Here is a 14437-nt window from a genome sequence, read left to right as displayed (position 1 = left end):
CATTACTTGCTGGCCATGCCATAACATGCCAATCAAGGACCATGCCTTGCTACCAAGAACCATACTCTGTCACACTAGCCAACACCATGTTGTGCACAAGAACTGTTCAAACCGTGTGCCTCAAGCGAGCCCTGGCCTTGGCCACACGCCACCTAGCCAAAACCATCTCCTCTCATAATGAAGATGGGTCATACCTCAGCCACATGGACACCCTTGTGAGGACTATAAATAAGCCATATCAAAAATACTCGGAGACTTTTTTTTCCCAAAAAACGTTAGATTAGCTCTAATTTAGCCATCGGAGGACCTTCGTCGAAATTCCCAGCCAAAGCTTTGTGCAAGTACCCCAGAGCGCAAGAAGGCTCTCTTTCTCCATTTCGGTCGGCGTCTTCTCAGCTTTCTCCGGCGTGGTCACCCTGAGGCCAAATTTCAACTCCAACAGTTACCAATTTAAAAGTCAGTGTTGCATGTCAAACAACATCAACTGACATGGTAGCACCCAATAATATGAAGACTGGAACCAGATTAAACCACTTCATGGCAAGCACAACTACATGCATACATATATGTATTTGTATATATAGATGAGAACCAGATCTCCAATGCTGCCGAGCGAGTGCACAAGTGTTAAGATTTGCATGGAGATGTGGATGCTAAATTGCTGAAGAGTGGTAGCGAAATAAATTAAACATGATAATATTAATTTTCAATTCAGAAATTGTGGCCTATTAGCTCAGTTGGTTAGAGCGTCGTGCTAATAACGCGAAGGTCGCAGGTTCGAGACCTGCATGGGCCAAAATTTCTATTTTTGGCAAATCCTATTTTTGCCACATTATGCTCACATATTTTTTGACAAATATACTTTACATTTATATGTACTATATTTTTTTGACAAATATACTTTACATTTATAGGTACTATATTTAAATAGACTTCCTTCATATTCATAGAAGTATTTCTATCATACTTGTAAGAAACTTTAATCATTAGGATCATGGTTATTCTTTAAATGCTGCCCTAGATAGACTACATGAGTTGCATATGTCATGTTTATATAAAATATTCCTAAGACATTTAGGAAGCTTCTCAAGTTCAAAGTATGGAAATGTATCGAACTTAATTGTAGCGTGGTCGAAAAGAAATTAATTTTTTTTGCCTATATAACTTTCCAAAGTTTAAAATGACATATATGTCCTTTTATTTTTTTGATAGAACGGACGGACCATACATATCTAGTATGGATATATCTTATAAAATTATAAAATAAAATATTCCAAAATAGAAGTGAGATAGACGATAAATCGGTCCATAGAATCTATCAAGAATTTTGTCAAGATTCTATGGACTGATTTATCGTCCAGAATCTATCAACTAATTTAGTGCCCTATTAGCTTCTCTATAGATATGCCTGACTGCCAGAGGCATATATGCCTCTTCAACAATATAAAATCTACAAGTATTCCTTTATGTGATCCTAAAAGTAGGGGCACTATTCACTATATCATTCCACCATTTTATTCCTTCAAGTTTTTTTTTTTTTTACATATATGCTCTTTAAAATGATTGATTAATTCTTTTTATGCTGCTTAGTAAAGCCACAAAAAATATTATTGGAACAATTTCTTAAACATACTCTTAAATTTTAAAGAAAAAAAGTCAGCGGACATAATAAATTTTAACACATGTAAACAAACATTAAAAATGACAAAAATGAACATAAAACAAAATCTGATCGAAATCTAGTGAGGACAAACTTGAACCTATGTACATGCTCATATATGGGTATACACATTGTTAAAATATTTGCAAAAGAAGACAAAAACAAGAGAAAGAGAAAAAAATGATTTTATTTCTTTTTTTCATCATACTTGGTACATCTTAGGAGCTATATATACTTGTATACAGACTCTATACAAGAAATATAATATAGGCTAATACATGATCACACTAACAAAAAATGCCACTTTAAGGTGGCTCGTAACCAAGTATTAGTAAATTAGAATGGTCAGTTATATTAATTTTGCCTTGCACATTTTTAATTGTTTTTAAATACAGTTTCAAAATATATATCAAGAATAAAAATATAATTTTGACCTGTTTAATAAATAGATCGAATTTGGGTCGATGAATTTTTGATCCGATCCGCATCTAATCCGACCAGTATCTGATCCGATCGACTCGATTGCCACCCTAGGTGTGATCAAAAGGGCACCAGACTTTTAGATTGCATCAAAATGAAGTATGATGAATTAATTAAAGGCACCAATTGGCTCGGTAAAGCCTTTGAAGTTCCACTCTCTTTTAATTTTGGCCAGGTTTTCTCCCATCTTAATTTTCTTTAAAAATACTGACGAGTTAACTTATCAGTTGTGAAAGATAAGAAATATATAAATCAGATCACTTTAGTTATCAGGTGGGGGTGCGTGCGTGTGCGTGTGCGTGTGCGTGTGCGTGTGCGTGTGAGATAGAGAGCATATCTTGCAACTGGAGGAAGATAAGTACAAGGCTTTTGCTACCAAAAACGACTTAAAAATGAGTACATGGCGACTTCCAAATGCCGTCGGAGAGTGACATTTTAGCTGGAAGTGAGTGTAATATGCATCGTCTCGAGCCGAGTTAATCTCTTCTTGCAAATCAGCCCTTCACATTTTATATTTTATTCTGGTTGGGATCTAAAGAACGTTTCTCACGAGTGTCCTGCTTTCTAAATGGGTAAAGTCGGGCTTCCTTAGAATCTGAGCCTCAAACGGGCTTCATTTGATTCCCATCCAAGTAGACGGCAGGCTCTATTGGCACGACTCCTTTTGGTCCAGAGAAATGGATGGTTTCGGTTTATCTTGCAAAGGAATGAAGCATATTAATGTGGGAATCACATCACGCGAACCAAGTACAAATTGGACGTACAAACTAAAATTTATAAATTATTTTGGCATGAAAGTTCCATATCAATTCACAATTACCAAAACTATATGATTATGATTGCAATTCCCTAAAGTACGACGAGAACTGCCTTGCTGACGCACCAACTTACCAATTTTAATAAACTATATCTCCCCCGGAAGCCAAACCTTCTTACAATTTCCAAAGTCAACCGTTCCTACCGACGACTTGAAAGTGATCTCAAAGATTATTACATCAAAAAAACTACCCACCACCCTTCTTTGCGATCTCTCTCTCTCTCGTCTTCAGGTCAACCCTCCTGCTCGCCTAAGAAAGGACTAAGAGGGAAGAGAGTTTCTGCTCTTCCCTAGAGCTTGAGAGCCCTCTCTCTCTCTCCCCCCACCTCCCTCGACGAGAGAAAAATACTCATAAAAGCTGGTATCTGGAGGCCTCTGATCACTGCTTGACAGCTTCTGGTAGTCATCTACTCATTCATCACCTCGATATACATCTTTTCTAAGTTCGTTTGTTGTAGCTCGTAATCGAGACTTCTAACTTGGCATCCTCTCCATGCAAATTAGGCCATTTTAGATTGTTCCGAATTCCTCCAGGAAACGAACCATGTCCTGTTCCATTGAAGTTGCTGCAACTTCAATCCACTGTTGAATCCCATGCATTAATTGAGTTAAAGGCTAATACCAAGATGCACACCGGGAACCATTGGGGTGGCACGTTCGAGATTCATGTCGACCCTGTCACCGATGACGAGCACGGCCGCAGCATGGATTTGGACCGAGCGGCGGTGTCGCGGCAGCAGCTGGACGAGACGCAGCAGAGCTGGCTGCTCGAGCCGCAGGACAGCAGCAAGAAGAAGGACGAGTATGTCGACTTGGGCTGCGTCGTCTGCAAGCGCAAGGTGGTGGGATGGATCATGTGGACTGCTTTGGTTGCATTTGTTGTCATCGGCATACCCATCATCATCGCGAAGTCATTACCGAAGCACAAGGAGAAGGAGCTGCCACCGGACCAGTACACCATGGCCCTCCACAAGGCCCTCCTCTTCTTCAATGCACAGAAATGTAAGATCCTGACACTTCCATCTTCTTCTTGTCTCGCAACTTGTATGGATCTCTGGTTCATGATTTCGCTATTGATCTTCCAAGAATGGGTCGGGGGTCTGTATCAAATTATTAATCAGGATTGGAATGCAGCAGATTTGTGGCATCCTTGCAGTCCTATATATCTTATTTATATCGATTAATTTGGAAGGAAAATGGTTGCTTAATTTTGCAAGAACCAGTTGGAGAGGTATGGCTCATGGTCTATATAATTCTGTCCTCAATCTAGCAAATTCAGGTTTCCTACTTCCTTTGGCATATTGGATCAGAGTGGATCTTCTGCAAATAAGTTCTGCTTTGATGCATGTTTATGAACATGCAATCCAAGACTAATTCAGATTTTAATGATTGAAATGTGGGGTTGATGAATTGACTTTTCTGCAGAGTGAGATGATTTGATATTATTATCATTTTTCCTGGGCTCTTGATCATGTATTAGTCACACTTCTTCTAATTGGAGGAAACAAATAGATTAAAAACTTGGCGCTTCTAGCTAGCGCCTAATCAAATACGTACGCCAATATATACTTCTTATAAGAGTACCGTTCGAGTTATTTCTGTATAAGATGAATCAAATTTTATATAGCAAAGGTTGCTCTTCTCCACCAGAGTCTTTAAAATTTCTGTGATAACTGATAGTTCACTCTTATATTGGGCATTTGTTTTCTCCTGGATGAAGACTTTCTTATATTAGGCTGGTGCGAAGAAAGAAAATTGTCTGATCGCTGGACTAGTTAATCGCCTCTGTTTCTTCAGATCATGCAACTAAAAATCTGAAAGTGTTCAAAATATGCATAAAAAGGATGTCTTATTTGCTGGTCTCTGTCAATTCTTAAAAATACCGATGAAACTAGAGGAATATGTCTGGAGTCACAGGAAACTAAAAGATTTTTTTTTTTTTTTCTCTCAGGGCACTGTGTTTAAGCACCAAAGCAATTTTCAGAATTCAATATCCACTCTAGAGATTAAAGTTATGAATTAATTTTCTAATTTTTTAGTTGTTGTTGACTCTTTTGATCAGCTGGTCGCTTGCCAAAGAACAATGGGATTTCTTGGCGTGGAAATTCTGGCCTCAAAGATGGCTTCGATCAACCGGATATTGAGGGTGGGCTTGTCGGAGGATACTATGATGCCGGGGACAATATAAAATTTCACTTCCCCATGGCCTACTCCATGACACTCCTGAGTTGGTCGGTGATAGAATACAGTCATAAATACAAAGCAATTGGAGAGTACAACCACATCAGAGAACTTATAAAATGGGGGACTGATTACTTGCTTAAAACCTTCAATTCTTCTGCCACAACCATTGACAAAATCTATAGCCAGGTAAGAAGGAAACTATCATTGTGGTTACGCTCTGGTGATGCATGCTCTCAGGTCTCTAATACGAGGGAAATGTCTGCTCTGTTAGAAAGGTTGAATTTTTTATTCTGTTTAAGATGACAGACAATTTATTCAAAGCTTACTGGGGCAGAACTCCATTCTGAATTCATATGTTCCAATGGAAGTTTAGACTTATTGATATTCGTATGTTTTATTGTTATTTTTTTTAATGTAAAATATGATATATAAGCTAACATTATCATTTAAGTCATTGCAATGTTCTATTAAAAAATGTTCTTTCATGTTAGCAAATTATAGTTTTGATCCTCAGTTTCTTCTTTGAAATTCTTTCGAAATGTTTTCTTTAAATTACAAATGCAGAAACAATACTTTTCTAGGATTACAATTGTCATAAAAAAGATATGCTTCATCATTATCAGCATTTATCTTCATCCTGATCCCATCGGTTTTTTTAAAATTTCTAATGTAATCCTCTTAACAATTCAATGAGACTTCAATCATCTATGAAATTTGGAAGAGCCTTTCCTTACGTGCAATGCCTTTGTTTACAACTAATCTCAGAGGTTGCTGTCTTCTCATTTTACCATCTTAGTGCTGGTCTATTACTTCTACATGTGGAAATAATCCATTCGATACAATTCTAAAAAAAAATTGGCATTTATCGAATAGACTTTTATTAATGAAGGGAATCAATAGACTTTTATTGCCATTTTGCCTATGAACACTACAGTAAAATTCTTGCAATGCACAATCTATCACTAAGCCTCAGCCTGCAAATATTCTTGGCTTCCAGTAATCATATATGTATGAATCTTTGTTTGCAAACCATTCTCATTAAGAGCAACCTCCAGTATTATATGAGACTTTTCTGTATCTTTTCTTAGATTTGAATCCATGCTAACTTCCCCTCTTTCAGGCTCTCAACATTTTTTCTTCCTTCATCATCAGGTTGGCGAGGCAACAAATTCCTCGACCGCACCAGACGATCACTACTGCTGGATGAGGCCTGAAGACATGGACTACCCCCGAAGAACACAAGTTGCCAATTCTGCACCAGACTTAGGAGGCGAGATCGCTGCTGCACTTGCTGCTGCCTCCATTGTATTCCGCGACGCCGCCGCCTACTCCAAGAAGCTCATCAGAGGCGCAGCAACAGTTTACAAGTTTGCAAGGGGAATGGGTCGCCGGACTCCCTACTCCCGGGGGAACCCATACATTGAGCCCTTCTACAACTCAACAGGTTACTGGGATGAATACATGTGGAGTGCTGCATGGATGTACTACGCCACTGGAAACAGCAGCTACATGAGCTTTGCAACTGATCCAAGGTTGCCGAGGAATGCCAAGGCCTTCATGCGGATCACAGACCTTGGGGTTCTCAGCTGGGACAACAAGCTACCAGCTGCCATGCTACTTTTAACAAGGTTCAGGATGTTCTTGAACCCGGGATACCCTTATGAGGAGTCTCTCAGAGGATACCATAATGCCACAGGGCTCAATATGTGCTCAGGTTTTAAGGAATTCAATGTCTTCAACTGGAGCCGAGGTAATGTGCTTCTAGCATTCTTCATGAATTCATCATGGTTCATAGGTTTGATTCATAATGACTGAATTACTTGGAGGCTAGGATAATTTTTTGAGGAATAAAGCTGATGAAATGCCACAGCCATGTTAGAATTCTGGACCTCTCCCAAGAACAAGCTGGAGGGATTTATGAAATTTCATGGAATTTATGAAACGAATCACATGTGTAGCTAATGAAACAATGGGCATTAGAGAAAGATAATTAGGATTGGCCTAACTTTACCATGCAAGAGTTAGGATGATATATGGTTCCCTTTTCTTATTGTTCTTTTTGTTTGCACTAAGTTCATAAGATCTCCGAGTATTGACACGAAGAAACCTTGTGCAAGTCCTGAATTCCCCATGATTCATGATCTCGATTAATCATCAATTGGCATTAATTATTTCTTTTCAATTGGCATCGATTGGTAGCCTGGACACCATACTACCATTGTATGTACACTAGGGGAAGTGAATCATTCTCAAATAACTTGTTAGTTTACCATGGGGGAAGTTATTCTCAAATAACTTGATAGTTTATTAGCTATGATTATAATTATAACAAAGCAATTGTGCTTTCTTTTAAGCAAAATATTATGGTTCACTTGATTATACATAGCTAAGATGATCAAGTGAATCCGGAGTGATTAATGAAAAAAATATTGCGGAATATAAGAGACTATAAAACTGAGGACAATGTGAGAACAGCATGAAACAGGAAAAAAATAGAATCAAGTTTCATTTCGAAGCAACATGTATTCTTTTATTAATTATTAGTAAACATTGATACATGCTATGCACGTGAGACATTTTTTTCTTTATATATATTTTTTTAGTATTTTTGGAATCTATTTACTTGAATTTAATTTGGAGTCCCTTCCCTCTGGTGCTCTGGAGGCAACTAGGCATACTTCTATCTAATGTATGGTTCGGAAAAAATGTACTACTCGATATTAAGAGTCCAGCTTCATTTTCATTTACATTGTTATCGCAAACCAGGGCATCCCTCCCTCTAGTTGCAGTCCACGGCTTCATCTGCACTAGAAAATAATCTATGCTGCATGGTGGGATTAAAATGAATAACAAGAAAAAATACATGATCACGAGAGTGGAGAAGCGCAGGTAAAGGTAAAGTGGGACTCTATTTCTCTACCTTCTAGTCAAGAGGGTTGGACGAACGCAACTGCATAGACGTGAAAGCTGCTTCTAAATTCCTTGAATCTTCTAAGAACAAATATAAGATACACAAGTTCTTAGCAAATAGATAGCAGGCGGTCATGATGGATGTATAGGCATCTGCTAATATTTCGATTTTAAAAGATGCTAATCTTGATTAGTTTCAGTTTCCTCCAACATCCTAATTTTTGTTTTCAGTTTACTAGTTATTGTGTGATAACATCCGTTCGCTCCTCTACCAAACTCCAATATGAGTTATATCAGCATCAAAAACACTAGATGCATGAAAAGCTCCTGCAATTTTTGCCCACACACACCTAAATCATGTGATCTCGCGATTATCGCACACATTTTTTTTTCTCTAATGGCCTTTATTTTGAAATATCCTTTGCTCAATGATTCTCTAAATGACACAGTGGAGGCATGCAGGTGGACTAGTCCAACTGAACCATGGGCGGCCTCAGTCATTACAGTATACGGCGGCCATGTCGTTCCTGGCTTCCCTCTTTGCCGACTACATGGACGCCGCCAATGTCCCCGGCTGGTATTGCGGGCCCTACTACTTCTCCACCACCTCCCTCCGGAGCTTCGCTGCCTCTCAGGTTCCCCTCAACCCCTTCCTAATTTTTTCATTAAGCACTTAATCTGCTTCATTTAATTCCACCTACCATGAAAATTAGATGCCAGCACTTGTGCAAGAGATAGAAAGCACGAAACAGAGTGCTAAATCATTGAGACTGTGTGAGAAATGATAAATAATTTTGAAGAAGTGAAGTGAAGTGAAATTTTGCATTAACAAAAACAAATTACCTGCTGTTGATTTTGTAAGAGAAGAATTATTATTTTATTTTATTCTTGCAAAACAATGTACATTTAGAGATGGGTTTTTCGAATGAATATTCTTCTAAAAATTCAAGTTTACATGGATACTTTCTTAAATTTTATATTTATTTCTATACCTTCATAAAACATTGTTTTTTACAAATGCTCCTAACGGTCCTTTTAGCACCGTTAATAAAAACTATATTTTTTTAATTAAAAATAAATTAAAATTTGAAAATTATTTTTTTATCGTCCATCGCGATTGCATTATAAATGTTTTTTTTTTTGTGTGTATCTACCCATTAAGAGTGTTTTAGTCATTTTAATTTGAAACTGTTAATTTTTTAACGGCATTAGATGGCATAGATGCATATGCAAAAATAAGCATAAAAAATAATAGAATAGTAAAATAAGTATTTTACGAGGGTATACATACAAATATCAATTTTGGAAGGATATTCATGCAAAATTCGATATTTAGAAGAGTATTCATTAAAAAAAAAAAAACTCTTTAGAAATTAGTGCCTAAATACAAGTCACCTGATAGATATTTAAAGTACTTGATATACTTTCCTTGAAAGCTAAATATATCTTATACATACATAATACATACATACATACATACATATATACATACATGCATATAGTATTTAATATATATTTGTTTATACTACCATCTCTGGAAACAAAATTATCAGACCCTAGATGCTTGTTTTATGCAAAATCTATTTTTGATTTGGAAACTTCCATTTCCCATCACTTCTCACAGAGTTTCTCTGGCAAGCAAGCTTTAAGAATATGGCGTTTCTCATCGCTTTAAGCTTCTCTCTGCTGCGCTGCAGCTAACTAGCCATCCTGGTATCGCAGGTGACCTACATCTTAGGAGACAACCCAGAGAAGATGAGTTACGTGGTGGGTTATGGCGAGAACTACCCGAAGCACGTCCACCACCGCGGCGCGTCCATCCCCGACAACGGCGTCAAGTACTCATGCGCCGCCGGGTGGAAGTGGTTCCACGCCAAATCGCCCAATCCCAATGTGATCGCCGGCGCCATGGTCGGCGGCCCTGACCGTTTTGACGTCTTCAAGGACGCGAGGCAGAACTACGGCTACACTGAGCCCACACTCGCCGGCAATGCAGGCCTCGTCGCAGCACTCGTGTCGCTGACGAGCAGCGGCGGCGCCGGCGTCGACAAGAACGCCATGTTCTCGGCTGTGCCACCGCTCTTCCCGGCAGCACCACCCCCTCCACCACCATGGAGGCCATAAGAGCTCATTGGCTTTTATGCATACTGCGGTTATGGAGGTTTAAAGTTCCTTGGATTCGTTTGAACTTGGAACCATATCAGAAGTAACTTTGTTTGGAATGTTTGCAGCTGTACATGAGGTTCCTCTTGGGACCTGCACTCATGTACACTGAGAACTGAAAAGACAAAAAAAAGTTCTAGTATGTGGTCTCGTCCAGTAGACTGAGTTGAAGTTAATGGGGGTCAATACACTTCAAAGATTATTACTTTAATAAAAACCGTGTGCGACATGATCAAATGTTTAATTTTGACAATTGGCACGTTCAAAGATTTTGCTTTAAAAATGCTTATATTGAATGGGATTACAGTTTTGCAGTCAGAACTATTGAACTTCCTTCTGCACTCAACAATGCCTCAGTTTTGCACCCCTTATGTTCTTGAGAGATCCGCTCACTATTTTATCACTTACCATTATGCTCCCTAGATTTTGATGATTAAACCATTATCACCGCATTGGGAGGAACTATGTCTTTCTTTGGTTTGATCCAACTATTTGCTCAATCTGGCTCAGATCATCTGCACAGTCAAGTAGCATCTGTACATGGCCATATCTGCCCCTCCAAACCCATTCAGCACTCTCCCAGTTGTTTTTTTTCTATGAAAGTTCAAGACCAAGTTCCAACACTAGCGGCTCATCCGCAAGCAACTTACAAGGAAGATATTATTACTCCATTTATTAGTAGGGATGAAATGTTGGAATTCCCTTCAAAGATTGATCTGAGAAGATCCTCACAACCCAAAAGGAAAAGTGAAGCCACCAGTAGTAACAACCTGTTTAATATGAGCACATGCAGTACAAAATGGCATTTTGCATAAAAACAGCCCAATTTTTCCTTGTTGCAGATTCACATTTTCTTTTCCTTCATTCTTTTGGGTAAGAACAGTCGAATTTATAAATTTTCAGATACTTTAATCTACCTCAAGCAAACACACTCCAGCCAAGATCATATATGCATATCATTAAAAAAAATAAAAGAATGCGCATACTTTCTGGGTGAATGTGCTTTTTTTTCATATGGATGTATATATTTTCAGTAATGAATGCACATTTCTTGCGCGTGCAGTGTATATTCACATGCTGGAGTATATTTGTAAGGCAAGGACAAAAGTGCCCAAAATTTTAAAACTGGCCATTCTTGATTTCTTGCAAAAAATAAATTACGGACTGATTGGCCAAAAAAAAAATAAAGTAGGTTATTTCTGCAAAAATTTTATAGCTGAAATTGTCCTTACAGACTTTTTGACTGTAATATGATTAAAACACTGCCAAGCCCTAAAGCTGCAACAGTATTCGCTGCGCCAGATGGATGTTCCTTTCATAACTTGCATTAGAATTATGATTTGAATGTAAACAAAATACTTCTGAAAAAACCATAGCCTTTGACAGCAATATAAATATCTCGCATGCACCAATAAATATTGACTGCTCCATTGCACCTTCAACTGTTTTCTATCGAAGAATAGGAATAATGAGAAGCCTCCTTTTTAAGCCCCAGGACAAATACATCTAATTCCCCCCAAAATATCAAGGGAGTCAAAAAGAACAAAGTAATTGAGGGAACCCCATCTGCCATCTCATAAACAAAAATTAGATAGAATCTCTTATCATTCTATATGGAGATCAATCCAAGTAAAAGAGAGTAACAATTTTTCGAAGATTCTTTGCCTCCTGGCAGGTCTCCATGAGCAATCTGCTATCATGAAATGCAAAACAGATGACTTGCTGTACCTTTGAGAGAATGTCCATGTTGCAGAGCCTGTTGTTCCAGCGTCGAAGTGTTAGCAGAATATCTAGTCCCTTCTAGAATTAGACTCGAAATTATATTATGTATTCATGCTCCAATGGATATCAGAAGTAAGTGTGCAGTGTACTAAGACAAATAAAGTCATCTACTCCCTGCATTTCCTACTATTCCTAGAAATAATGAACATCCAAGAAAGTCAGCGTGGTAACCAAGGGTTGAACCACCACAAGCCATGTATAATGGAGGACATAGCTTCATCAGGAAATAAAATTTGATGCAGTCCGATTCTTTATGGAGTTGATCCAATTATTACATCCTTTACAGCTCTGAAATTATATAGGCTATTCGGGAACACTGATTCTTGTCTCCAACTGGAAAAAACGGTGTGCATTTCTTTGTGTACTATTAGAAGAGGGTGACAGTCAAATTTTAGCAAACACTGAGCAAGAACAGGAATACCATTTCTTCTTATTATATCTTAACGGAGATAATATAGAAGAATGTGGCAAAGGAGTTTGACTCTATCATGCTTTTCAACAATTTGCTCATGGTACAACTGTCACGGTACAACAGTAACTGGGCCTCAAATTTCCTAAGCAGGGTTGAATTAGAGAGAAAATGGATATGATAAGCTGATCCTATGGATCTAACAATGGGCTGAAACATTGTAGAAAGATACACATGCTCTTTTCTCACTTCAGGGTCTCTGTAATTGCAAAGAACAAACTGATGCATTCATAAATTAGTAAGAACTAAGTAGCAGTACCAAATCCAATCTCTATTGGATCTGTAAGACACAGCAGAAAGTTCAATTTGGGTGTAGAATTTTCTCCGATTGGTAATGATGTTCTTCAAATTTGGTGATTATGGACAAGAAAAAGGTAAATGCACCACCAGTAACATACCTGCTAGCTTCAATCAATGGCAGATGATCATTCTCAGGTTTCTCAATCAGATTTTTGACCTGCAAAATTAAAAAAAAAAAAGAGTTAATGAAAGAACGAAAAAGATTGCCTTTTCAATATGTAACTGACTAAACAATCTCATAAGTATATCGAAATCACTTTCATGAATTTACTTGTTCCAGCAGAAGTAATTAGTAATTTCTTTTGCACTAAATGAAGCATAAAGCATGTCTTCAGATGTACATGCAACCAGAAATTAGTCCACTTGATGATCCCAGACACATGATGCTAAATGTATAAGGGCAGCCAAGGTGGATGATGTTCTAAGAAGTTTCAGATTTCAATTAATGGTACAGTAGCTAAACTAGCATGATACAACATATTTCAGGAAATTCTGCATATGTGGTGTCATATGCCTCCAGCCACGATGTCAACAGCCACCCTTAGAATGATGAATCTTCATAACCATATCATCATATCACATATTCCAAAGTTTGGTCCCGACAACTTCACCCTCTTTTACTTTCCCCATGAAAATGTTTGCAAACATCTTTTAGTCCTTAATTCCTTAGTACTTATCTTTACTTAGATAATACAAAAATCAAAGCATTGCAGTTAGCTATCCATCTGCAAAAGGTTAGTAAAATAAAAAAGAAAAGAAAAAGGGGCACTTTTGAAGGTTGTTGAACCATGATATTCTGATTGTTAATTTATGAACCATTAGTAATCAAATGAGGAATTTACTGAAAGAACAACACCTCCAAACACCCACCATACTAAGAGGAGCAACCACTTTATGGAAGCCACATATGCACTGGTTTTGCAATGTCAAAATTGAGTATTTTTCTCGTTATCATTTGTTTCACCCAATACCTTTTGCTTTTTAAAGGAAGAACTTGATCCCCACACCCCACCCCAAGCATTCAATTTCATCCATGCAAATCCGTAGGTGCATGGCGTATATAGAGTCATATATAGCATTGTTAGTGCTCACAGACAAATCACAGCACAACTACCAGAATGTGGAGGGGAAGAACAAGTATTTTGCTAGTATTCACTTTTCCTTTTTCATGGCTGCAGAAGACTTTGCTGGAGATTCTCAATGCCAAAATTTGGCAGGGGTGCAGTTTCTTTCTGTTTCCAAGTCTATTTTGATATCTTCTAGAAGGGTTTTAATTCTCAGGAATATTTTGTACCAAAACTTGGATAAATGGTTCTAGCCATAAGGCAAGAAGATCTCTTAAAACCATGATAAATTAAAAACAAAAGGTTATTTGAGAAGTGTTTGAATCGTTTGATGCACAGCAACATGAGGCACTAGCATGCCAAGCATTGCTCTTAAATAGACATGATGGTCAGGCCCATGGAGCTGATTTACAATGGTCTACTAGTGACTTGGCCGGTGTTCTAAAAGCAGTCACGTTATGCAGCAAGTTGTCACTTAGGTAAAGGCCAAACACATAGGTAAATGCATACATAGATGTAATTAAAAAAGCATTAAAATTTTAACTAAATATCATGTGCATACAAAACAAAATGAGAAAAAATTAGAATAAAAATAAATATGCAATGGA

General features: G+C 37.8%; 2 protein-coding genes and 1 non-coding gene across 7 annotated transcripts in view; 2 read left to right on the top strand and 1 right to left on the bottom strand.

The window, feature by feature from the left end:
- Positions 1-722: 722 nt before the first annotated feature.
- Positions 723-796, top strand: TRNAI-AAU (transfer RNA isoleucine (anticodon AAU)). Its single transcript has one exon. It is a non-coding gene; the product is annotated as a tRNA-Ile (tRNA).
- A 2367-nt stretch (positions 797-3163) lies between these two features.
- LOC120112156 (endoglucanase 12-like) lies at positions 3164-10483 on the top strand. Of its 3 annotated transcripts, none has more exons than XM_039130835.2 (6): positions 3164-3356; positions 3462-3959; positions 5020-5327; positions 6294-6891; positions 8514-8686; positions 9774-10483. In XM_039130835.2, the coding sequence occupies exons 2-6, from the start codon at positions 3584-3586 to the stop codon at positions 10173-10175; spliced, it is 1857 nt and encodes a 618-aa protein (XP_038986763.2). In that variant the 5' UTR covers positions 3164-3356; positions 3462-3583; the 3' UTR covers positions 10176-10483. The 3 variants fall into 3 exon arrangements, with proteins under 3 accessions (XP_038986763.2, XP_089783119.1, XP_088566124.1); XM_089926993.1 differs by having other exon boundaries at positions 3225-3356; positions 8501-8686; positions 9774-10114; XM_088709998.1 differs by lacking the exon at positions 3164-3356 and having other exon boundaries at positions 3451-3959.
- A 1135-nt stretch (positions 10484-11618) lies between these two features.
- The window catches only part of LOC120112157 (uncharacterized), a 17001-nt gene continuing 14182 nt past the window's right edge, over positions 11619-14437 (bottom strand). For all 3 annotated transcript variants that reach the window (XR_003383132.3, XM_088709999.1, XM_008815564.5), the window contains 2 exons: positions 12864-12922; positions 11619-11970 (listed from right to left, as the gene is read on the bottom strand). Coding sequence is in view for 2 of the 3 variants with exons in the window: in XM_088709999.1 (XP_088566125.1) it covers positions 11835-11970; positions 12864-12922 (195 nt within the window). In the remaining variant the exon portion in view is untranslated. The remainder of the gene's footprint in view (positions 11971-12863; positions 12923-14437) is intronic.

This window comes from Phoenix dactylifera, chromosome 13 (assembly GCF_051530095.1).
Source record: "Phoenix dactylifera cultivar Ajwa chromosome 13, Ajwa_hap1_PhDact_Kaust_v1.1, whole genome shotgun sequence".
Taxonomy (NCBI): Eukaryota; Viridiplantae; Streptophyta; class Magnoliopsida; order Arecales; family Arecaceae; genus Phoenix; species Phoenix dactylifera.
Note: the sequence above shows the minus strand (reverse complement) of the source record. Positions and strands in the feature narration are given on the sequence as shown.

Coding starts and splice junctions, on each gene's coding strand:
- LOC120112156 (XM_039130835.2), top strand. CDS start 3,584: ATGCACACCGGGAACCATTGGGGTGGCACGTTCGAGATTCATGTCGAC. Junction 5,328..6,293: donor TTGACAAAATCTATAGCCAG/GTAAGAAGGAAA, acceptor CTTCATCATCAG/GTTGGCGAGGCAACAAATTC. Junction 6,892..8,513: donor TGTCTTCAACTGGAGCCGAG/GTAATGTGCTTC, acceptor GGAGGCATGCAG/GTGGACTAGTCCAACTGAAC.